Genomic DNA, 26,328 nt, shown 5'->3' with positions numbered 1-26,328 from the left:
TACTTAAGTGTCTCTTGAAGCTGTACCTCCTTTTTATTCTCAGTGCTGTCGTATTAGTTCATGCCATCTTTATTTACACCCTCTTCCTTTCTTGTTGAATGTTAGAGTAGGCTTCTACTTGCCATCTTATATTGTGTTGATGGGTGATCTTTCAGAAATTCAAGTTGATTATATAGTATTTCCCCTTCTGAAAAGTATACACAATTCAGAAATAATGTAAAGGTAGAGTAGAAATTATCTGCTTTTTTCCCACATCATTAAAAAAGCTTTGTAAGCACAGTGTTACACTGTATAGATATTACATTAACCAGAACTTGTTTTCAGATATTTAAGTTGTTCATAATTATAGCTATTTTAAAAAACACTTGAGTGGACACATTTGTACATGCATCATTGTCTATATTTCTGATTAATTTCTTAGGATAGATTCCTAGATGTGGAGTCATTAGATCATTGGCCTTAACTGTATTGAGGACCATTTTAGAAGTATATGCCAATACAAGTCATTATATGACTGTGTATTATTGGTATAAGTAGATTCTCTTTCAGATAGTCTAAATATATAGTATTTCTGCCTGTTTTTTCCTTCTTTTGAAGTTAAAAAGTACTTCTTTAGGAAGTACCTTATGCTTATTGAATGGCACAGCATGCTCTTTGAAAACCTGAGACTGATACATCAGATTTAATAAGTGCCTTGAATTCTGATACTTGAAATACATGAAATTTTATTTTAACCACAGATATTTAGTATCTGTCATTTTCATCATTAGTATATAATTATTGATGATCACTGTGTGCCTGATACTAAGATTGAATTTACTTAGATTAATAAAAAATATGTTTTTTGTTTTCATTGATATTATTTTAAAGAAGAATATGATGAGATGGTGATATATATACTCTTGAGTAGAGTGTAGGTAAATAATTGCTTTCTCTTGCTACAAGTTGAAATAATTCTTCCATTTTTGTGTTTAGATTAAGTTCACCTTTAGTACGTTTGCAAAATTCAAATTAATTTGCCATCAGCACGTATCTACTACATTTTGGTTAGATTTGTATTTGGGAAATAAACTTCTTATGTGTTCATTGTATCAAAAGTGATCTCAAAATTATTATTAAAAATAATTTTCTGGTAAGGTCATAGATTTGGAAGATACCATATAAATTGTCTCATCAAATCTCACTTTTTATTGAGGAGGAAAAACTGAGGTTCAGAAAAGGTCATTTATCCAAGGTCATAAAAATGATGCAATTAGCCAGATTTTTACCATAGATGGCATGCATTTCATCTTTCACTGTGGAAGAAGTACATTTTATTTAAAGGCTTTGGTAGAATCAGGATTTTCAGAGCTCGACTAGACCTTACATCTATGTCTAGATCTAGCTAATTTTGCAGATAAATTAGCAGAAAATCAGAGAGGTTAAGGAATTTGCTCAAAGAAACATCTGTGGGTATTTGGCTTCCTACTCTTTCTCTCTGCTCCCAGGGCAAAACAAAACAAAAAATCTTTATGTTTTTTAAAAAGATATTTTTGGCAAAGATTAAGTATCAGCAACTTTTAAATGTTGGCCTCTAGGAACACTGAAAAAGAATTGGCTGAAATAAATTTGCTGATAGATTGTTAATAAACTGTCACTTTATATAAAACATTTAGTAAAAGTACTAATTAATTATAAATTCCATTTTATAGACATAGATTTGAAAGGGCATTGCATGTTGAGATAATTATTAAATTTAGCTTGTGGGATTGGGCTTTTATCAATCAAAAACACATGATTAGAAGGCTATGTCTAGTGTTTAACCATCTGATTGGACCACATGGTACATACTTCACATTCCATTTTTTGCAATGGAAATGCAAATTAATTTTTTAAAACTCTCATTACTTTATTAGGTTTGCTATAACAACCATTGTGTAATGTTCTTATTTCAAAAGAAATATATTAACTTGATTTAATTAGTAACAGATGAAGCCTGTGGCAATTTTATTTAAAAGGGGTGGAGAGGAGGAATTGTTGCTCTATTTTTGAGGATGTATTATTTGTCTAAATAAAGTGTTCATTTTACTGTTGATGTGAACTAATATTGACCTTTTTAGGGTTAATATATTTTAAAGGAAACTTAATTTACTTAAAAAAGTCTTTCAATTAATGATTTAAATTGACCTGGCCTATTTACTAAATAAATACAACAAAAAGGGAATAAGAAATATTAGAATATGATTTTAATAGGAACAAGAGAAAGGGTATATATTCCTTAGATTTCTTATTTTCTTACTAAGTTTGAGAGGTTTTTTAAAATATTTTTAAATTTTGAATAGGTCTTTTAACAGTTATTATGCTTTGTAAGTATTTTCTCCTTTTCTATGACTTGTCTTTTCATAAAGCAGAAGGTTTTGTTATGAAGTCCAGTATATCAAAAAGTGTTTTTAATAGATTGCATTTTGGTGTTGTACCTAAGAAATATTTGCTTAACTCAAGATCCCAAATAGTTTTCCCCATTTTCTCTGAGAAATTTTGTAAGATTTGTGTTATTTTTGTTTTAGTTTAGGATATCCATTTTTAGTTAATTTTATATGTGGTACAAGGTATGGATCAAGATTCATGTCTGAATATAGATGTCCAGTTGTTCCAGCCCCATTTGTTGAAAAACCTGTCCTTTCTCCACATAATTGTCTTTGCAATTGCTTTTGTACTTCTGTTGAAAATCAATTGGCTATATATGTGTGGTTTTATTTTTGTACTCTCTCGTATTTAATTTATCTACCTGTCTGTGCTTTCACTGATATATCTTTGTCTTTATTACTGTAGCTTTATAGTAAGTCTTAAAATCAGATAGTATAAGCCCTCAAATGTTATTATTCTCTTTCAAATTATTCTGGCTATTTCATATTGTTTACCTTTCTATATACATTTAGAATCAACTAGTCTATTTCTTAAAAAAATAAAAATAAAAAATCCTGGAATCTTGACTGGGATTGCATTAACTCTATCGGCAGGATTCAATATATTAACCATAGTGGATTTTCCTCCATGAGTATGGTATAGCTCTCCATTTATTTAGATACTTCTTGATCTCTTCCATCATTTTGTGGCTTTTAGCACATATATTTTGCACATATTTTGTTAGATTTATACCTAAGTGTTTTGGCATTGGAAATAATAGGGGTTTTTTTGTTTTGTTTTTTATTTTAGGGAGAGAGAGCATAAGCGGGAGACAGGGGCAGAGGGAGAGAGGGAATCTTAAGTAGGCTTTATGCTGAGTGTGGAGCCTGACATGGGGCTCAATCCCATGATCCCAGGATCATGACCTGAGCTGAAATCAAGAGTCAGACAACTCAATGACTGAGCCACACAGGCACCCAGCTATAGTAGTTTTTAAAAAAATAAATGGTTTCCTGTTATTGACAGATAGCATACAGAAGTTACATTTGACTTTTGTAAATTTTCCTCGTGTCCTATGACCTTGCTGAATTCAGCTTTTTAATTATAATGGCTCTTTGTAGATTCTTGGAGATTTGCTAAGTAGACAATTATGTTATCTATAAACAAATTTTTATTTCTTTAATTCTAATCTGCATGTCCTTTGTTTCTCTTTCTTTCTTTCTTTCTTTCTTTCTTTCTTTCTTTCTTTCTTTCTTTCTTTCTTTCTCTTATTGTACTGGTTAGGTCCTCTAGTATGATGTTAAAAAGGAATGCTGTAAGTGGATACCCCTTTCTTTTTACTGATCTTAGGCAGAAAGCAATTCTTTTACTATTAAATATGATATTAAGTAGGTTTTTTTGTAGATACTGTATCAGTTTACTTAAGTTCTATTCTATTTCTGGTTTGCTGAGACTTTATCAGGAATGGATGTTGGATTTTGTTAAGTGTCTTTTCTACATCAGTTGAGATGATCACATGGTTTTTCTTCTTTAGACTGTTGATACAGTGAATTGTGTTAATTGACTTTAGATAGAGCCAGTCTTGCATTCCGAGGAGAAACACCACTTGGTCACGATATATTATCTTTTTATATATTGTTAGATTTGATTAGGTAATATATTGTTGAGGATTTTTGTATATGTGTTTATGAGGGAATACTAGTTTATAGTTTTCTTATGATGACTTGGTCTGGTTTTGCTATTAGAATAACAGTGTTCTTATAGAATGAGTTGGGGGAGCATTCTGTTTTTAATTTTTCTGGAAGGGTTGGTGTAGAATTGGTATCATTTCAATCTAAATATTTTAAAAAACTATTAATGTTATTTATTTCTTTTTGAGTGGTAGCTTTGTAGTTTTAATCTTTCAAGGAATGTATCCATTTCATCTATGTTGTCAAATGTATGGGCAAACAAGTTTTTGTACTTTTTCCTTCTTACATTTTTAAAGTCCAAAGGTGTGAAGTGATTATTCCTCATTTCATTACTGATATTGGTAATTTGTTTCTTTTCTCTTTCTCTGTCTCTTTTTTTGTAAGTTAGTGGTTTGTCAATATTATTGATATTTTCAGATAGCCAGCTTTTGGTTTGATTTGGGGAATATATTTTCACTGAATTGAAAATTCTAGGTTGACATACTTTATAAATATCACTTCATTATTTTCTGGCTTTCATAGTTTTTGACACGAAGTGTGAGGTAATTCTTATCTTTTGTCTTCTATATGTAATGAGTCTTTTATTTTCTACCTGCCTCCAAGATTTTATCTTTGCTTTTCAACAGTTTGAACATATATCTCTCTAGGTGTGTGTGTGTGTGTGTGTGTGTGTGTGTGTGTGTGTGTGTGTGTTGTATTCTACTTGGGATTCTCTGAGCTTGTATGTGTGGTTTGATTCTTTCCTTGTTTTTAGAAAATCCTTGGCCATTATCTCTTCAAGTATTGCTTCTGTCCCTTTCTGTGTCTCTTCTGCTGGATTTCAGTTATACCTGTTAATCCATATGATATTGTCTCATGGCTCTTTGATACTGTGTTGTTGTTTTATTCTTTTTATTTTTAAAATTAAAAAAAATATTTAGTTCAATTTGGAAGATTTCTATTAATCTACCTCCAGGCTTACTTATTCTGTCATTAGCTATATCACATCTGCTTTTGAGCCCATGAAGGTTTTCTTCATCTCTGTATTGTGTGTGTATTGTGTGTGTATTTAACATTTCCATTTAATTCTTTTAGTATCTTTTTCTTCAAAATTCTCTGTTCCTTCATGTTACCCATTTTTTTCCAGTAGAGCCTTTAACATATTAATCATGTTAAATTATTACTAAATAATAATTCTCTGATATGATTTTAAATTCTCTGATAATTATACAGGTCATATCTAAGTCTGGTTCTATTCACTGCCTTCAGTGGGATATTTTCTTGCTCTTCATGTATCATAATTTTTTATTGAAACCTAGACACCATGTGTTGATTAGTACAGATTGAGATAAATATTATTGATGTCTGGAAATAGGCAGACTTTATTTTCTAAGCCTGTAGTCATTCTTGTCAGGAGTTACCTTCCACGTCTTATGGGCTCACACCCACGTAGCATTATGTTGTCTTTGGTGTGGGGTATTGGTTGCCAGAGGGTTTTTCTCAGTGTTCATGTTCCACCCTCCACTTCAGACTTTCCCGGTGTGTCTGTGCCTCAAAGAGGACCTCTCACTTCATTTTAACACTCTCTCAGCAATGTACTGCTATTACTTGTTACTTGGCTTTTGCTAATATGGTGCCGGGTTCAGAGAGGGGGAAAGAGGAGATTTTTTTGTGTTCTGATTTAGCCTTCAGGCAGTCTTAGGCTGGTCCCATGTCCATAGTTATACTTGTCAGCAGTGGGGCTTCCGCAGTCATCCCGTCAACACCTCTCCTCTGGAAACAGAGGAACGGAAAAGAACAGAAAAGAACCGTTTCTTTCCCCCAGCTGCTGTGGGTCTTTACCTGTGTTTTGGATATGACAGGTTTTGTCGTATTTACCCAAGAAGCTTAATTAAGTCTTTTATTTTTTAGGGGAAATAGGAGGAAAAGATCTGGGCAGCATTTTATGCCTCTTCCCTAATGGCAGCCGTTCCCCTCCCTGAGGCCCCCTCGACTAAGGGGGAAGTTTTCTTCCATGTCCTGTTCTGTCCCCAGTTTTTCTTGTGACCTTCCGATCAGGTCCCAGAAAAGACCTTGCGAGTGGTTGCAAACACCCTGAGCATCTGCAGCGTCACATTTCTATAGTCAGGCTTCTTCACAATTTATTTAAAATCTTCCATGCAATCTTCTCTCCCAGTTCTGTGGCAACTCTGGTTTTTTCCAGTGAACCACCCTGTGTATATAAACCAGCGCTCATGGCCCTTCTCTCCTTCAGGGTACCTACCTTCCTTATATTTCAGGCCAGTTGATTTCCTTGGAACCTCAGCTCTTTGATGTTTTGTTTTGTTTTGTTTTTTAAATGTTTATTTTTGAGACAGAGAGAGACAGAGCATGAATGGGGGAGGGTCAGAGAGAGGGAGACACAGAATCTGAAACAGGCTCCAGGCTCTGAGCTGTCAGCACAGAGCCCGATGCGGGGCTGGAACTCACGGACCGTGAGATCATGACCTGAGCCGGTCGGACGCTTAACCGACTGAACCACCCAGGCGCCCCAATGTTTTTTGTTTTTTTTTTAAGTTATGATTTTATATCTGGAATTTTCTTCCAGTTAGGGTGGGAACCACATCTTGTCCAGATTTTTATATCCTAAAAGTAAGTTTGAAGTTCTGCCTTTTTTTTTTCTTTTTCGGAAGATGGGATATACTTTTTATTCACTTTTATATCTCCCACCCTGTCCAGCACAGGGCCAGACACATAGCTCTGCCTATTTTTCTTAATCACTATGCCTCTACTTGACTACTTCCATAGCATTTTAATTAATCTCCCTGTTTCTATTCTTGCCTCCTTCCAATACATTTTCCACTTTGTAATCAGAAGGATAGTTTTTAAAGAGTTCCTTGAATGCTGAATCTTCCATATCACCCCAAGGCCTTTGCACATGCTATTTTTTTTTCCATCTAGGCCACTCTTTCCTCTGCCTCTTCAGTTACCTTTAGATAACTTCTGTTCATCCAGGAGATTATTTTTCCTTAGAGAAGCCTTCTTTGATAACTCTTCACATTGAGATTATATCAGATCCACTCATATTTTTTCATGGTACTGGCTTTTGTTTAAATCTTAAGTAACTGTATAATAATTTCTTTATTTCACTCCTAGAATATAAGCTCCATGAAGACAGGTATCATTTCTCCCTTGTTCACCAATACATAACTGGGACTTAAGAAATATTTGTTAAATGAATAAATGAAGCTTAAAAAGTTGTTATTTACTGTAATCAGTGAAGCTAGAGATAGAATTATGGTTCTGTATAAATTTGACAAATCTTTTTCACTGGCCTCTATGGAAATTGTAGGAAGGTAACAAAATATTTACCTGGCCTACTCAGAAGATTAAACTAGGAGAAAGGGAGAACCAAAATTAGAGTCTTTGGAGATGGATTTGTACTTTTTAATGAAGAGCTCTAGATATGATTACAGTGTGGCTGTGGAGTGAAGATAGAGGTCTGAAGGAAAAATCATTGTTGGTTTGTCAATTTAGTATTTTTTAAGAAAACCAGTGTTCACCGCTTAGCATGGAATGAGAGGGAAAAAGGTATATTGAGGGCTCAATAGCAATGTGACTTTTATGAGGTCAGTGAAAGATTGCAATAAAGGTATGGCAAGGCAAATAAATGCTTTAGTTTTCTAATACAAGAAAAGTAGAGCAACATTACTCATAAGTCTTTCGGTAATGATCGAAGAAACATGTAATGTTTCTCTCCTTTTTAGCCATTGCTTTGTGACAGAGGTGTGAGATATTTTTATAACCAACTTGTTCTGATTGCTACCTTAAGAAAAGTGAATATTGGGGCGCCTGGGTGGCTCAGTCGGTTAAGCGGCCGACTTCGGCTCAGGTCATGATCTCGCGGTCCATGGGTTCGAGCCCCGCATCGGGCTCTGTGCTGACAGCTCAGAGCCTGGAGCTTGTTTCAGATTCTGTGTCTCTCTCTTTCTCTGACCCTCCCCTGTTCATGCTCTCTGTCTCAAAAATAAATAAATGTTAAAAAAAAATTTTAAAAAGAAAAGTGAATATGGGGCTTATGTTACCAAAAAAGTTCTGTCTTCTATGAGTTCTCACTGTAAAGCAGGCTTCTCTCGAAACAGTTTTATGATCACCTAGATTGAGGGTGAGCAAACTTCTGTGAATGGCCAGGTAGTCGATATTTTAGTCCTCATTTGATGTATTTATTTTTGGTTCATGTGGTCTCTGTTGCAGCTTCTCCTCTCTGCTGTTGTAGCATGATAGCAGTCATAGTCTGTAAACAAATGAGTGTGAGTGCGCTCTAATAAAACTTTATTTACGGAGACTGAAATTTGAATTCTAAACATTTTCATGTGTCATGACATATTATTCATTTGATTTATGTTCAACCATTTAAAAATCTAAAAGTCAAAACCATTTTTAGCTCTTTAGCTAGTTTAGCAAACTAGCCATAGTTTGCTGACCCCAACCTGGAGTTTCCACTGTTACTCGTAGACCAGCTTCTCTCCTGAGGTTTTGTTTGTTGTTTTTGTTTTTTTTTAAGGTTTATTTGTTTTTGAGAGAGAGAGCGCAAGTGGGAGAGGGGCAGAGAGGGAGGGGGACAGAGGATCCTAAGCAGGCTCCCCGCTGACGGCAGCAAGCTGGACATCGTGGGTCTGAACTCCCGAACCGCAAGATCATGACCTGAGCAGAAGTTGGAAGCTCAAACTACTGAGCCACCCAAGTCCCCCTTCTCTCCTGAGTTTTATAAGATTTTCAAATATCAGATGACTACCAGGTCAAATTAAGCATGACAAAAATAAATTTTTTTTTTGTCCTCTTTGTCCTATACCTGCTTTTCAGTTTACAGATCTTAGTTAATGAACCCACATTCTCCTTATTGACTGTGCAGAAAAGGGCTTGGGATTGCTCTCCTTAGATAGGCCTTCGCAGGAGGCTGACCCATGGCTGGCATCTGGGAACTTGGATTTCAGGCGTGTTTCCACTGTTCCCTAACTGATAAGGGTCGTTTACTGTGCCTGAACTGTTTGCACAAGCAATGTGGTTTTTGCTAAACACCTGCTTTCCTTCTGGGAATCTAGAATTTTAGTTTGTGCTGGCATAGGGTTCCTGTGTGACCAGCCCCCAATAAAAACCTTGGGCACTGAGTTTTAGCCTCATTTCAATATTGAAGCACATCCTGGATGACTGTGTGGGGAGAGGATTCTAGGAAATGTACACCTCTGGACTTTGCCTCCATGTGCCTTTTCCCTTTTATGATTTTGCTTTGCCTCCTTTCATAATAACAAATGACAGTCACGAAGGTGACTGCATGCTGAGTCCTGTGAGTCCTTCAGCAAATTACTGAACGTTGGGGTACTCTTGGGGACCCCCATCGCATTGACCAGGACACAAACCTGAAAGTCATCTTCAGTGCTTCTACTTCACTTCTCATTCAGATGCTTTGACCATATCTCCTAAACATCTCTCACATTATTTCCTCTTCAATCTCGTTGTCCTTTCTTTGATTCAGACTCCAATCACCTCTCACTTGTCTACTGCAAGATATTCTTAAGTGCCTGCTTTCGATCTCTACCTATTGCAGACTATCCTTATATGATGTGCCTTACTCATCTGTTTGTGTCCTATTCTGTGTATGCATATGTGTATGTATGTATGTATTTATATATTGATCTTTATGCTACTAGTCTGACCACATCACCCTCTGGACTTAAAATCATTCAAAGCATTCTTCTTAGCACTAAAAGTTTTTTGTGATTTGTTCAACATCTATTTAATAGGCTCCTGCCATTCCCCAACTTATATTTTATACTATGTCCATACCAAAGCACTTGCAGTGCCCCAAATAAGCTATTTTATGCCTACGTGTCTAGCCACTAGCTTTTCTACCTGGATCTCCATTGCCTTTCTTAACCAGAGAGTAAATTATTAGACAGTTTTAAAAACTTTATTCCTAATTTGAAGTCTTTTCTACTCTTCTAGATAGCTTGGTATTCTTTCCATGTTGCTTCAAGAAGACTTCATGCATTCCATTTTTATTACATTGGTTTTTGTTTTTGTTTGTTTCTTTAGAAACAGCGTGTGCACATGTACTTACAAGAGGGAGAGGTACAGAGAGAGAGAGGGAGAAAGAGAATCTCAAGCAGGGTTTATGCCCAGCGCGGAGCCTGACTGGGGCTTGTCTCACGACCCTGAGATCATGACCTGAGCCAAGGTCAAGAGTCAGACGCTTAAGCAACTAAAGCCACCCAGGCACCCCTATATTACATTGTATTTTAATTATTTGTTCTATTTGTCTGCTCTGTTTTTAGACTGTGGAATCCTTAAAGGCTAAGACATGATCTTGTTTGATCTAGCACAGGGCCTGGCACTTTGTAGGTGGCACTCAAGAATGTGTTTTCAAAGTCTCAGTGTCATTTGGCTTCCAGTTGACACTATTAAGTGAAGGAAGGATGGGATAATGTAGAAATATGTGTTTTCTCCTCAAAAGTTTGATTTTACAAAAGTTTATAGATTAAAATGAGTAAACAGATTAACACATAATTATAAAATAGATATACCTAAGGGTAAAAAAATAATTATTTGTAATCTTTTTTGTCGTATTGTTCAACTGAACCTCACTGCATTTGTATTATTGTATTACATAGGTGGAAATGGATATTGTTGAAAAACTGGTAAAAATGATACCCTGTGAACATGAAGATCTGCTGAATATCACCCTACGGCTTTTACTCAACTTATCCTTTGACACGGGACTGAGGAATAAGATGGTACAAGTTGGACTGCTTCCCAAACTCACTGCACTCCTAGGTATGTCTTTTAAAATCTAATGATGGGGTTGCTTGGAATTTCCAACACCACTGGAAAATTGAGCTCTGTGTTGAAGTCTGCTGAGCAAAAATCATTCTGTGTATGTTCTTTGATTGGGAACTCAATACTAAAGATAAGCAGAATGAATGAAAAATGATGTGAGCCAGGATTTCCATGGTGCTATAGAATGAAGGAATAGAAACTTTTAACTCTGACTTCATTTGCCCATGTGAAAGTGAAAATATAAAAGTACTACCAAGAAAGCAAGAAGGAAAAATTACTTTCTGTTTAATAGTATTTTTAAAAGCAGGTATCATTTAATTCTTACATTCTGCCATACTGTTAAAATATTGCTTTTGAATACACAAATTTGTGGAGCCTTTTTGTCATTAAGTTGAAAAGGGCATTTTTTTAATAGCATGGGTTAGAAAATATTGCATTGGCAGATTTTGTTAATAATACATTGTTTTCTTTTAACTGTTAGCAAGATAACTATATAGCAAAGATGGATTGAATAATTAACTCTTAATGCTCACACATAAGGCTTCTTGGAAGAGGATTAAAAAGTCCTTTATGATCTGTTCAATGTCTGTCTTCATAGGTACTTGCTACTCCCCAACAGATACTTTATTATGTTTATACTGCACATATAACATATATTGAACATATATTATACTGAACTATATAGTTCTCTAAACAAGCTCTTTATACCTAAGTACTTGTCCACCTGCTTTTTTTCTCTACCTGGAATGCCATTGTGTTTTTTAACCAGAAAGCACAATTCTTACCCATCTTTTAAGACTCCGTTCCTTTGTTCAGCACTGCGGTTTCATTTTTTTTTTTTTTTTTTTTTTGTAGCTTTATCCTTGTTTTCAAATATTTTTTTAACTGTTAACCACTAGTAGTATAATAGAAGAGAATGATTTAAAATTAAGTTTATTCTTAGCTGTCTAATATCTATGACTCTAGTCTCTCATTGATATCATTATTTTCTTTATAATACTAGAAATAACATTTATATTGAATGTTTACTGTGCCAGTCATTCTGTTTTGTGCTTTCTTTACATTATCTCGTGGAATCCCTGAGATCTTTACTCACATCTACACAACTGATAAAAGGCACAGCCCACATTCAACCTCAGTTGTGTCTGTTGCCAAAGTTGGATTTCTTAACTACTACATTAAACTACACTGTGTAGTATATTAAGTAGACCATGATTAAGTAGAAAATCCAATTCTCCAACACCCCTTAAAATAAAGGAAGTTTTCAGGAAACTTATTTCTTAATCCTTTTCTCAGAATAGGAAAACCTTTCACCAGTCAGTCCAAGAACATTTGGCCTATTGACCAGTCCACAAATATTGCATAGGACTTTTATTATACAATGTAGAAGGAACTCTGTTGAGAAGCACTTTCAAAAATTGCTTTTGTGGAACCAAAGTAATACATTTAAGAAGGAAACAGGAAAACTTGAAAAGTAAAATTGATGGCACTTTGAATTTAATTCATGTAATCCTTTATCTAGCATGAATCTAGCAGAATTATGTATCAGATATTAGGTTAGATTCTCAGTGTATGCAGATGAGTAAGTTATATTTCTTGTCCTGAAGGAGTTCATAGGCTATTTGGTTTATTCTGTATTTAGTGACCTACTTTTATGAAACAAATGATTTAAGAGAGATTTGGGGGAAATTACGAACAGGATACGCAGTCTATATTTTATTAACAAATAGTAAATTTTGTGATATGAGATATAGCATTTAATAAAATAATTTCTTTCATCTCTTCTAGAGCTCGATTTCTGGAGTCAGATTGTCTTATTAGAATTATGGCTGTCTTTACTTCTAACTATGTTGTGTTGGGCAAGGTACCCAAACTCTGACCCAGTTTTTGTCCATCTCTAAGATGGGGATAATAATTATAACCAACTTAAAGTTCTTTTGAAGCTTAAATGAGGTATTGTATTACAGAGTGCTTAAAATAGTACTTGACACATAGTATCTTCTTAATAAATATTAGCTATAAATCATTTTTTTACCATCATCACCATCATCATCATTACTTAAAGTGGACATTCTATAAGTGTTGCTGACTTACCTTGATCTGAATACAAATACCTTCAAATAGGTATTATGTCTTTATTGACAAACTAGGTAGCTTATTTATTTTTACTCTCCTGGGATGTGTGCGGTTTGATTCAATTTCAATTCAGTAAAATGTTGAAGATCTACTATGGCAAAACCCAGTGTTAAGCACTATAGGAAAATATTTTTCAATCTATGGATATGTTGAAATTCAAAAGAGAGAATGTTTCCTTACTGGTCCTTCATCGGCAAAATGCCATTTGAGATGCACATTGACTTTAACCAAGGTGATGTTAATAAAGGAAGAAGAATAGAGGCTGTAGAAAGTATTTCAGGTAAAGTGACCAACATTACCTAAGGCATAGATGGTGCTAAGCCAGTGTGAGGAACAATAACTAAGAAGATAGTAGGAGATAACTTAGAAAATAAATGGGGTTTATGTTCTTATGTGGTATTATGAAGGTTAAGACTATGCTAATGAGTTATACTGAATTTAGCTGATGGTGGGAATCATTGCAGGTTTTTAAACTAGTTGGGTCACAGAGTACTGCTCTAGAGAAATTAATCTGACATTATTCTATTGGATGGACTAGAACTAGAGTCTGCAGAAGAGCATAATAGTCTATTATAACAGCAAGACCAGAAGTACAGAAAACATGGACTAGGAAAGAGGTAGTATGTCAGATGTGAGGCAAAAGAAATACATATTACAGGTAGACTTAATGTGACATGCTTACTTTTTGAATGTAGGTGATGATAGGAAGAATTCATACCCCATGACTGTTAGAAGTCTAGTGCCAGGGACAGAAAAAGAGAAGTGTGAGGGAAGTAGTTTGAGGAAGCTAGCAATAGATTCAGTGTGAGACATTTTGGAGACAAATAGAAACATAGGTCTATAGGTCCGGAGGAGTAAGGGTTAAAAAAGGAACACTTACCTTATAGAAGAAAAGTGGGAAGAGGAAACCACTAAAGGAGACATAACAGCCAGAGAAATGTGTTTATTTTTTGACAAATACATAAAAAGTATATCAAGTTTAGGCCGTTACTGAGAAGCCATGATAATCTAGGACTCGTCACGCTTCAGAGATGAGGAGGTTTTGAGTAGGAAGAGCAACTGAAAAGTGTTTGCCTCGTTTGAGTTATTCTTTCAAAGTGTTGTTACTTCGTTATTTTTTTTGAAATATCATGAATTCCTAAGGCATCGGATTTTACTACACCAAGGAAAGTAAAAAGCTAGTATTATTCAAATCTTGCATTACATAGGTAGAAGTAGAAGATCTGAAAAATTTCTACCTCTGTTATCTGTAAAAACAGATTAAAAGCAGAATGATTTTGTTGAGATGCTTATGGGTAGCTTACCTTCATAACTTCTTGGCTTACCTTTGTATGGTAAATAAAATATGTTGATAGTTAAATCCTCACAAGAACAGCCACAAAAATTTTCTGGGAGAACAAATTGAAAAAAATATGGAATGGTGTTGTGATTTGAATAATTGTTAAAAGTGAACAGAAATTTGGGTACAGCTCAACTTTTTTGCCATTTGGGGAATCGGTATACTTTGTAAACTCATGACAACTTTGATCTATCTGAGGACTAATAAGTAGGCTCTAAAATCCTTCCTCTTTAGGTAAAGATTATGTCCCATCTTTTCTTCCCTTTTTGTTTACTGCTCACAAGTTACTGAATTTTAACCTAAGCAATTTCTTTCTTTTCAAATGTTCATGTATCTTTTGCTTAATAACTTTGTTTAGTTCCACCTTTTCATTCTCCACTTACAAGCCATGGAAGCAATGGCAACCATACATAGTAAACAAAAGAGAATATCTACTGATATTCCAGGATCAAGGAAAGGGAGAAGATGTACATATTGAAGAGAAATTAAAATATACTAGAGAACAGTGACTTCAGCTTCTGTAAAATGCTTCAGAATGCCTATAAGTATTTAGAATATACAGGTTACATCTGTTTACGTATCAGACATTCTTTTAATTATTTTAAAGACACTGTTGTTTTCTACTTTTTCATTTAAATTATGAGTTAAATAAGCTTCTGTGGGCCTTTTATAAGGTGAGCCTATGGGGAAAAAAAGCATTTCAAATTCCAAATAACTGATTTCAGTATGAGTTTTTAGAACATAACCATTTTGTAAACTTTATAATTGTTTGTATTTATCATCGTCCAAAAATGGCCCTTTTATTCATCACTTCCCACGAAAAACCTGACAACTGTATTAGTGGAAGACAAGGCTATGATTATTAATAAACAACCTTAAGATCCCAGTACATTAAGACACATCAAAGATTTACTTCTTCCTCGTATTACATATCCATAATAAGTGAGTACCAAGTGTTGGTCCGTGTCACCATCAGAAACCAAGACTAACAGAAACTCTGGGTCACCATGGCACCAGGGAAGAGAGAAAGAGAAAATGCAGAGTTGTAAACTTCTCTTGAAGACTTCCACTCTGAACTGACAAATATAATTTTTGCTTACACTTGGCACTGATAACAGCAAGTCACATGGCCATGCTGAACTTTAAGGGGTTGGCAAATGTTTGGAAGGATTAGAACTAGAATATTGGTGCGTTAGCGACCTAACAATCCTGAAAGGTATTTTCCAGTTTTTCTGAATTTTCTTTTACTTATTTTTTCAGATTTTTATTTTTATTTTTTAATGTTTATTTTTGAGAGAGAGAGAGAGAGAGACAGAGTGTGAGTGGGGGAGGGGCAGCGATAGAGGGAGACACTGAATTCAAAGCAGGCTCCAGGCTCTGAGCTGTCAGCACAGAGCCCGAGGTGGGGCTCGAACTCACGAACTGTGAGATCATGATCTGAGCCAAAGTTGGATACTTAACTGACTGAGCCACCCAGGCGCCCCAGATTTTTATCTTTAAGTAATCTCTATGCACATGTTGAGGCTCGAACTCACAATCCTGAGATCAGGAGTCACATTCTGTGCTGACTGAGCCAGCCAGGCACTTCTGAATTTTATTTTAGCTGAGTTTCCAGGATTACCAGAATCTGTTAAAAAAATACATCCTGAGACATTATAGCAATACTACCATATGTAGTGTATCTAACTACTATAGTACCACAGAGCACGTTAATTAAAAGCTAGAATTCTGGAGCCATATTATATGACTTTGAATATTGGCTTCATCTGTTATTAGCTATGTGATACTGTGTAAATTATTTAACCTATGTGTCCATTTTCTCATCTTCAGTATATAGATAATAATGCATGTTAATAAGGAAAGGTTAAATAAGAGTACAGTGTTAGGAAATTATATAGAATACAAACTATAGATATCCAAGGAATGGGTCTTTCTGATAAGAAAGTTTTCTCAGCTTATAACATTAAGGGTATTTAATCATTTTATATAAAGTTCTTTAAAATTGATTACATGTTTCTTTTCATAAATGTTTTCTTAAATGTACTTTTAATACCATAAAGGTAATTTAAATTTTTATTGAGAAGTATAGTGTGGTGGTTAGTACGATGGGCTTTGGAACCAGAGTACCTGCGTTCACCTGCTATATGAGTTTTTTTAATCATTGAGTCAAGATAATTTATTATACAGGAATGTAAATATTACTGTGCTCAACTATTTCCCCTTACTAAATGGCCTCAGAATTCCATGTATTTAAATTTTTTATGTACAGGTTTTCTGTTTTCCCCTCTTATTTTTAGCTGTCACTTCTCATTTCTTCTGTTCCAGAAGCAATTCTATAGCAGCAATTTTCCTCTCTCTAATGATATATTTCTAATCTCTTGTGGTCTTGGAAACTGACAACTGAGCTTATTTGAAGTGTATATTTTGTTAAAAATGAATTCCAAATGAATGCCCAAAGGGTTCTCTTTCCAGTAACACACTCCTCTTAGTAAGGTTTATTGCAGACTTTGTAACATTTCTTTTAACTGTGAAGAAACCTATTTTGCTTGTTCTCTCTGCTGTGTCCAAAGAAATTGCATTGAGTGTATAAATGATTTGCTGATAAGCTATTAATAATAGAATAGTCATTTTTATACTTGTTAATGTATATGTTACTTGTGTGGAAAAATAAATCCTTAACTCCTAACACAATAAACTAAATTTCTCAATTGAGCAATTCAGTGATATATTTAATATCTCTGGTCTTTGGCCACTACAATTATATAGAAATTGTAGTAAGGAAGCATTACACAGAGCATAGACTTTAAAGGGATAGGATATAATTAGTATAGAGCAATGACTTTCAAACATCTTTACCCCAATCTATAGTATAGTTTACACTACAACCTAATACTCACATGTGTATGTGATATATATATCAATGTGTATATATCCATATGTGTATATTTATATACATTACATTTTACTTCTTACATCTATTACAGATTTTAACATATGTAATTTTTAAAAATGTTCACAAAGCAGTATTTACCATTTCTGTGTGCAGTGAACTGTATTTTCTATTTATTTTCTGATCATTGTTTATTCTACTTATGACTTATATTAATTTTGTGTTCTGATTGATTTGACATTCATTTGGAAAACATTGAACTATGGGAAAGTGATTAGATTTCTTTCCCATCAAATGTTCAGAAATCTTAATCACTGTCTCTGCTGGATTTTTTGTGTGTTGAACAGTAGATTATCTAAATTCTTCTAGGTTATTCTTGGCAAGCAGTGATGGGAGTGATGCCATGGAATTGAAATTTTTTTTAATGGAAAAAACCTTTTGTAAATCAAGTATTTGAAGAATTTGGGGTACATTTTCTTCTTTGTAATCACGGAGAAGGAATTAAAGAGCATAGAGTAGAACATGAGTGGTCAGGTTGGTTTTTTATTAGAAAGAAACTCAGTTCAGGTTGATAGAGGACTGAATTAAAGAGTTACCTATTTTATGTATAGAAATTGTTTATTTTTTAAAAGATGCAAAAAATGTAAAGCCACTTTTGTAGGGCTACACATGTGGAGAACTTTGCAGAAGTGAATTTTAAGGGATGCTGTTTCAGCTGGAAATGCTATCAGATTTTAAGTAGGTTTTCTTTACTATTATTTGGGGACCCCATAACTGAAAAATCTTTTTATATTTAACGATAGATTATTTTAACTAGAGTACAATGAATCATGAATCTTTCAGGCTCTAATAAAGCTGTGCTATATGAACATTTAATCCCCTTCTCTTGCATCCTGAAACATTTAACTAGTACATTGCGACCCCTGCTGTTGTCAGAATTGCTGAATAACTGAGAAAAAAAATGTAATTGAGGAAGATTTTGTGATTTGACTTACTTTTAAAGGCAGAGACGTTTTGTTATAGCTCATCTGTTTCGCCATGTGAGGCTGAGTGAAATGTTACTCAGTAAAACCAAAAATTATTTAAAAATATTGTCATATAAAGCATTTCATTTAGGGATTTTGAATTTAGCTTTTCTTTTGACATCAGGGACACAAAAAAGGGATTAATAAGGAATTTTAGAAATCATTATTTAAAATTTTCTTTCTCCACTTTTCCTGAAATTGATTTGTTTGAATAGTTTTGATCCTTTGCTAGGCATAGAAATTCCCTCAAGGGAATAAACCTTATAAAATGTATAGGTCTCATCCTATGTATATGAATTTTTGCATTTGTTAAAACAAAAATGGACTAGTCACAGCCAGCCTGATGGTTAAAAATGTTTCAAAATTTTTGTTTGGATCCATGAGGACCCTTGTATCTAAGTATCCCTTTGTTTTTTTTAAATGCCACCAAAATTATCCCATTCTTACTTCATTTTTGATAATGTTACTTTCCTAAGATTTCATAAAGGATCCTAAACTTACCTCTGCTTACTATTTCAGTATCAGTTATAAAATCTTTTCAGTGTTATTCATTCCCGTGCTTGACACATAATTTCTTAGGCGTAGAAACTTCATATTACCATCTGGGAGACCTGTCATAGCCGGGGGTTTCCGCAAATGTGATTATATGCAAATTGAATTGGACCTAGAAAGTTTGGCTTTATTTAGCCAATTGTTAGTTCAGTCAGGTTTTTTATGATATAGAGTTAATTTTTTTAAATGTTTAGAGATTTTTGGCTCATCTAAGAATCAAATCATTATAAAAAAAAATTCCCTGTCATAAGTTTTTAAGCCATTTGACCTTGATGTGTCTCAAGAGTGCTTCCTTATGTCAGAATATCCTGGGTTGGGAGTTGGCAAGGAAATGCTTCGTCATAGTGTGTTCTTCAGTTTCCTGGAGAATGCACTGATAGTGTTTCAAAAGTGACTTGAAAACTAAATGTTCGTAGCTTTTCATCTGATGCACCAGACAAATGTTTTTGCACCTCTCAGTTGCTCTGGCTCCGATGATTCATAAGCTAATAAGTACTGCTTGATGTGCTTGGGGATGATGTTAAGTAAAGGAGCAAGCATAAATCCCCAACTGAAGTGCATTCTTTGGGAGAGCCTACCTAGTTCATCATGAAATAGTTTGTGCAGAAAGCTTTAAACATCACATAATGGGAGAGATACTTTATTACAGAATGCATAATCAATATTAAAAAAAAAAAAACTACCGTATTTCACTGGTAAACTCTTTTGAACAATTTTGAGTTTATTTACAGTATTCTTTTTCCTTTTTGAATGATATTGGTATGTATTTTAAAGTGAGTAATGTTCCAAGTTTTCCTGTCAGCTTTTCAATTTTTAACTTGATTTTCAAAGGGACTTAAACTCAAGGGAATAAACATACACATAAAATGTGTAGGTCTCATCCTACATATATGAAATTTTGCGTTTGTTAAAACAAAAATGGAATAGTCATAGCCAGCCTAGTGGTTAAACAGATTAGATAGCTACCTATAAATTATAGGCAATCCTCACTTCCCACAGTTTCTCTGCTATTTTGTAAGTTTTCCCTGTTTATCAGGAGACTGTAGGAATTCAGTGGTTAGAGAGCATCAGTTTTCAAACTTTGGTCTCAGGACTCTTGTCACTCTTAAAAATTATTAAGGACCTCCAAAGCACTTTTGTTTATTAGAGATTATATCTAGAGATATTTACTATATTCATAATTGAGGAAAAAATTAAATATTCATCTTAAAATAACAAAGTTGCTACACTTTAACATAAATATGTTATGAAAACTCTTTCCAAAACAAGACAAAAATTAGTGACAAGAGTAGCATAATTTTATATTTCTCAAATTTCTTTTTTTTTTTTTTTTCATTTTGCAAATTTCTTTAAAGTCAGGCTTAATAGACAACAGCTGGCTCTCCTAGCTCCCTCAACACTCTGTCGTGGTATCATATTTCGTATACGTCTTAGCCTCTTATGAGAGAATGTGAATTTTAAAAAGGAAAGTAATATATTAGTATTTTATTAATACTAATATATTATTGTTATAAAAATGTTATAAAATGGTGTGACTTTGTTATAAAAATGGTGTGACTTTGGGGATCCCCTTTAGGGATCCTCAGGCTGCACCTTGAAGACCAGTGAATTAGAGCATTCCTTTAAAGCTTTTAATTCCTGTTAAATGCATACATTCCTGATTGTAATAATACACCAGGAGTCTCAAGTTAGCAGCTTAAATCCGGCTAGAAGACATGTTCGGCTTTACCAAAATATAGTCTCTTAATTTTAACTTTGGATTTCTAGGCATGATCCAAACTCACCCATTCCCCTGAGATAAACCTTACTTTCTCATAGACATTTCATTATATTTCTTGCCTTGCCCTTTAGACATTTTGAGTGTTCAGCCACTCACATCTTAGAATCATTTTTATCACTTTCTTTGGTGCTTTGTGAAGAAGGGTGGGGAATGTATGACATGATGTAGGAGAGTGGAAAAGGAAGACCCTGAGCACAGAGGGACAACAGCATACAGTACATTCTGGATAATTAACCAGTACTAGACTTTTCACGCTGCCCAGCAGTCATACTACATTTTCTTCTTTATCTGGTCCTCCCACTCTCCTAAGTGAGAGTTTCATTCCTATACCTTCTCATAAATCCAACACCTCATGTTCATCCTAGGCTCATTACCTTGTTCTGTTCCTATTTCACTATAGGAGCAGTCAGAAAAACTTCCATTTCGTTCCTGTTGCCACACTTACCCTCCTACCTCTGTCTGTACTTGGCTTCCCTCACATTATTCTGGATGAACTTGCTCCTAATCTCATCATTGACCAACATTCCCTCTCCATCCCATTCCCTGTCACCTACTCAAGGTTCTTGCTCCAGCAGTTCTCCTCCCTTGCGTTAATTTTTTCCTCTCTGGAAGATCATTCCCATCGACATATAAATATGCTATCTTAATATTCTTCTTTACTCTCACTTCACTCTTTCATCTTTCAACTACCATCCCATTTCTCTTCTTCCCATTATTGCAGAATGCCTCAAGAATTGCGGTCACTTCCTGTCTCCCAGTTTCTCTCTTTTTGCATGCATTCATATCCCTTCTTGTCTGCTCTGTGCTCTTTGCATCCCACTCCCTCTTTCTCCTCTCTTCTCTATCCAATCTCAATTCCCCCCTCCCTCACTGTTCTACACTTTTGAATCTTTTCCAGTTGGACTTTCACATACACACACCCCCACGGCATCACTGTGGTCAAGTTCCAGTGACCTCTACGTTGCCAAATCCAGTGGTCAATTCCCAGCACTCCTAGTACTCCATCAGTAGTGAACATTTGGTAGTTTCTCTCCTCTTCTTTTTTCATTGATTTTCCAGGACACAGTACTCTTCTGGTTTTTCCCCTAAGTACCCAGTCCTTCTCAGTCTCCTTTTCTGCTTCTACCTTATCTCCCCAGTCTCTAAACATTAGAACACCTTCCAGGGCTTAGTCCATAGAATTTTTCTCCATCTATACTTGCTCCCTTGGTGACTTCATCCATTCTGTTTAAATACTCTGCCTATATGGACGACCCCCCAGTATAAACAGAAAGATAGATAATTTCCACTGTTTTCAGTCTTTTCTCTCTCCATAAAATGGAAACTTTGTAATTAACCAGCCAAAACTGGGGAAGTTCTCCTTAATTTCTCTTTTTCCCTCTTACCCTCCATCCAGTCTGTCTGGGCAGTCTGCTCTGTCTTCAAAACATAGCTGCTACCACCCTGTTGCCAGCCCCATCTTCTCTTTCCTGGCTTAATACAGTAGCATCCTAACTCGTCTTTGTGCTTCTACCCTTGCCCCACATTCTCTCCTTAACACAGCACACAGAGTGATCACGTTAAAATTTGAGTTAAATCGTGTCATTTCTCTGCTCAGAAATCTTCAATGACTTCCTATCCAGAGAAGAACCAAAGTCCTAACAATGGCCTACAAGCATTTATATGTTCTCTGTCAGCTCCTTACCTCTGTAACTACATCTTCTAGTACTCTTGCTTTTGTTCTTTCTGCTGAAAACTCATTGGCCTCCGTGCTATTCCTTGAACCCAGTAATGACACGCCTACCTCATGACTTTGACACTTCCTGTTCCTTCTGCCTAGCATGTCCTTTTCTAGTTGTTTGCACAGTTCATTCCCTCATGAAAGGGCTTTGCTCTCAGATTATTCTCTTTTTCCTTTTATTTTTATTCATAGCACTTAATCACCACATGATCTATCTTTCATGTAATTATCTTGTTTATTGTCTTCACCACACACCCACTGTCACCACCATTCCCATTGGGTCCCAAAGACTGTAAGCTGCATGAAAATATGGATTTGTATCAGTCTCATTCACTCCTACATTTCCAGTGCTTACAACAATGTCTAGCACATTGTAAGTTCTCAGAAAATATCTGGTAGGTGGTTGGATGGATTAATGTATGAAAGGAGCACATGAAAGGAATGACCATTAAAAGAACTGAGCTTGAGTCTCCTTCCTTCCCTTCACCCCTGACTGGTTGGGTGACATTAGGCAAGTCAACAGGTGTGAGCCTTTTGTCCTGTTTAGAAGATCCATCCCACGGGATTGTTTTGCAACTCTGACGAGAGAATTGATATCTGTTTATTTCATAACTAAAAGGCCTTATACAAACGTTAGTTATGATAAGGTGGAAGAAAAGGAAGGGAAGGTTTGAGGGTTAATGGTCCCTAAATGAAAAAAGATGAGCACAGTAGAAAGTCTTCTTACCTCATAGTTTTGACTACTCTATGCCTGGTTATAGGGGCTTTGTTGTAAACCGTGAAATAGCACTTGGATTTCACTTATAAGGTACAGATACCTTCAGTGAATTTTGTGATTCAAGGCAGGAATCTTCCAACACAGTGGTAACTCCAAGTACGGTCCACCGACCAGTGCACATTCATAAACTGTTTTTTACTTGTCTGAAATGAGTAAATCCAGAAATTAAGAACCAGAGTTTAGACAATTTACAGCAACTTATGTATATAATATTATGTCTGCTGAGTATAATACATTTTTTGAACTTCTGTGTTGCATATATTTTCTTTAATTTTGTTTTCAGTATAACTTATAAAAGTGTTGGTCTCAGACACATGGGAGGAAAAATAAAAACTTGACCCTAAACCGCAGGTAGTTTGAGAAGCACTATTCAAATAGATGAAAAGACAGGTTTGATCTTAGATTAGCATGCCGTCCTTTTAAAGTATTCAAAAGCCCATACATGCCCCTCTATGTTTATAGCAGCATTATTTACAATAGCTGAGATACAGAAGCAGTCCAAGTGTCCATTGATTGATGAATGGATAAAGAAGATATACACACATATACAAACACCACACACACACACACACACACACAGTGGAGTATTTTCCAACCATAAAAAAGAATGAAATCTTGCCATTTGCAACAACATGGATGGAACTAGAGAGTATAACAATAATATTAAGCAAAATAATTCAGTCAGAGAAAGACAAATACCATATGATTTCACTCATATGTGGAATTTAAGAAACAAGACAAACAAGCAAAAGGAAAAAAATAAGAGACACATCAAGAAACAAACTCAACTGTAGAGATCCAACTGATGGTTATCAGAGGGAAGGGGGTGGGGGGCTGGGCAAAATAGGTGATGGGGATTAAGGAGGGCCCTTGTCCTGATGAGCACAGGGTGATGTATGGAAGTATTGAATCACTATATTGTAGACCTAAAACTGTACCTTAACTAACTGGAATTAAAATGGAAACTTTTTAAAACCACCAAAAAGCGAACAAAATAAACAAAATAAAAAAACAAGCCAAAAACCCAAATGTTGAATCCAGCATCACAAATTACCCTGTCTAGGGATACTTCTTTAGTCCATTTATGAGCAGACAGGAGAATGCTTCCTAAAAAAACTGAGGAATTCGTAGTGTTACCTAGAGATGTTGGTAGCTTTTCAATATATATATATAGTAATATAGTAATAGCTAAAGATCGAACTCACACGCAATAAATATTCATCATGTGCTTAACTTGCATTAGGCACATTCACAGGTGATTTATGAATCTCTGTGCAAGTTAACTAAAAAAGTTAACTAGCCCAGACATCTTTTTCAAGTTGCCCTTTAATCACCAGAGGCATCAGGTCATTGATACGTGTATAGCACTGCATACAACTAGTGCAAAAGTTTGGTCTGTAATTTAAATCTTGATTTAAATTTCTAGCTGTATAACTTTTGACTCTTCCAAATTTGAAAGTTGTGAGCATGCTAATTTACATGACTGGTTTGTGCTGAAACTAATTTTATTGGTTATGGCAGGAAAATTAGGATTCTGAGATTCAGTAGCACATCGTCACGCCTGTTTCACAGTTCCACATGAATCATTTCAAAAAGGACCCAAATTTCAGTCACAGCATTGCTGGACCATATTGTCTTCACTGCAAGATAAATTAGGGTTTCCAAGGTGTTCTAAATGGATATAAATGTTTCTGCATTCTGTGAGTAGACCCAGAATGGTTTTGAGAGTAGGAATGGCACCTGATTCATCTTGGTCTAGATTACATTAGGTAATCTGGGTTTCAGGGCATTTTCCAAGGCTGTAGAAAGATTTTATCAGCGTGTAGCAAGTCAGACCAGGTCAAGAGTTAAGTGATAAATGTTTGATTTCTTCCGGTTGAGACAAGTCTGATTTCCCTTATTGTGGGAGATCACCAGAGCAGAGACTGTTGGACTCTAAACTTTGATCACTTAAAAATTAAGGGTTATTTCTTTTGACCATTCTGTCATATGTCCTTAAAAGAAAATTGAAACAGTTAGGTTCTGAACACCTTTGAAAGTCCCCCATAATATTATTTTTTGTTATAATTAATGGCTTCATTTTTATTTTATCAAAAGGATCCTAAAATTAAGAAATAAAGCACGTCTTTATTTTGTGGAGAGAGTAATATGTAGTACACGACATTTTTTTTGGCCTGTTTATTAAAAATTGGTGGGAAATTGTCAGAATAATGTTTTCTAATTAGGAGGTGTTTTCCAGTTTTTAAAAAACTAGGTTGCCTTTATGATGGTTTAAGAAACTTAAAGTAGACTTTTTAAAATAACTTCATTTGGCCTGTTTATTACAAAACTGTTATGGAATTTCACACATCTGTTTCAGTATGCAGCTCCTCATAGACTACTGCACTGTTTCTCAATTTTAATAGGCCTCATTTATCCTATAAATAAACCTACATTTTCTTACCTGATCAAGTGAGCAAACAATAGGGGTCAGATGTGGAAACACTTTAACAAAAAGCACATGTTTAGCCGTCAGGGTGAGGTAGAGTCATATCAAGATTGCTTGAAGTTATTAATGGCAGTAAAATTTATGCTTCCTCCTGTTTTCCCAATTAAATCAAGAAGCCTTTTTTCTTAGGATTCTTCTATCACCAGCTGGTTCCAATACTCAGTGTGTGAATATTGCCTGGGGTGTCTCCATTTCTACAAGGTAAAAGCTGACTGAAGCACATTAAGTCAATGGTGTGGACCTGTAGCTAGAAAGCAGTCATTGTTAAGGGCTTTATTTTGGTCCCTATCGTTGGTACCACAAGAGTGCACATTTTGTAGGGTGTATTATAAGTTGTTATAGTATGCTTTAGACATAATAAAAGGCCACTATAGACCAGGTAATAAAATAATTAAAATATGTTGCAAATATTTGAAAAAGGAACTATATGGCAGAATGTGCGGTTGTACGTAAAATGAATGAAAATACATCAAAAGTATTTGATTTTAGAGTACTTAGTGAATATCTCTTAATGTGACTGAGCTGTTGAGCTTACTGGTAGCTTTACAATTTCAGTTTTTTATAGTTTTTATATCAAGTCATTGGACACAAAAATCATTTATCCATGAAACCCTGTATCACAAGACTATTGTTACACTTGTTTTCATACTGATCATTGTAACCTACATTCTGTAATTTTCCCCCTTCAGCTCATGATTAAAAGCTCTTGGTTTTTATCTATTCATCTCAAATCTTTATACTGTGAACAAATG

At 35.0% G+C, this 26,328-nt stretch overlaps 1 protein-coding gene across 2 annotated transcripts in view; it reads left to right on the top strand.

Annotated features, from left to right (window-relative positions):
* KIFAP3 (kinesin associated protein 3) overlaps positions 1–26,328 on the top strand; it is a 174,059-nt gene that overhangs the window by 66,756 nt on the left and 80,975 nt on the right. For both annotated transcript variants that reach the window (XM_060643482.3, XM_060643483.3), the window contains one exon: positions 10,703–10,865. In XM_060643482.3, coding sequence (XP_060499465.2) covers positions 10,703–10,865 — 163 coding nt within the window. The remainder of the gene's footprint in view (positions 1–10,702; positions 10,866–26,328) is intronic.

Source organism: Panthera onca, chromosome F1 (assembly GCF_046562875.1).
Source record: "Panthera onca isolate mPanOnc1 chromosome F1, mPanOnc1 haplotype 2, whole genome shotgun sequence".
Taxonomy (NCBI): Eukaryota; Metazoa; Chordata; class Mammalia; order Carnivora; family Felidae; genus Panthera; species Panthera onca.
This window is presented reverse-complemented; position numbering and strand designations above follow the sequence as displayed.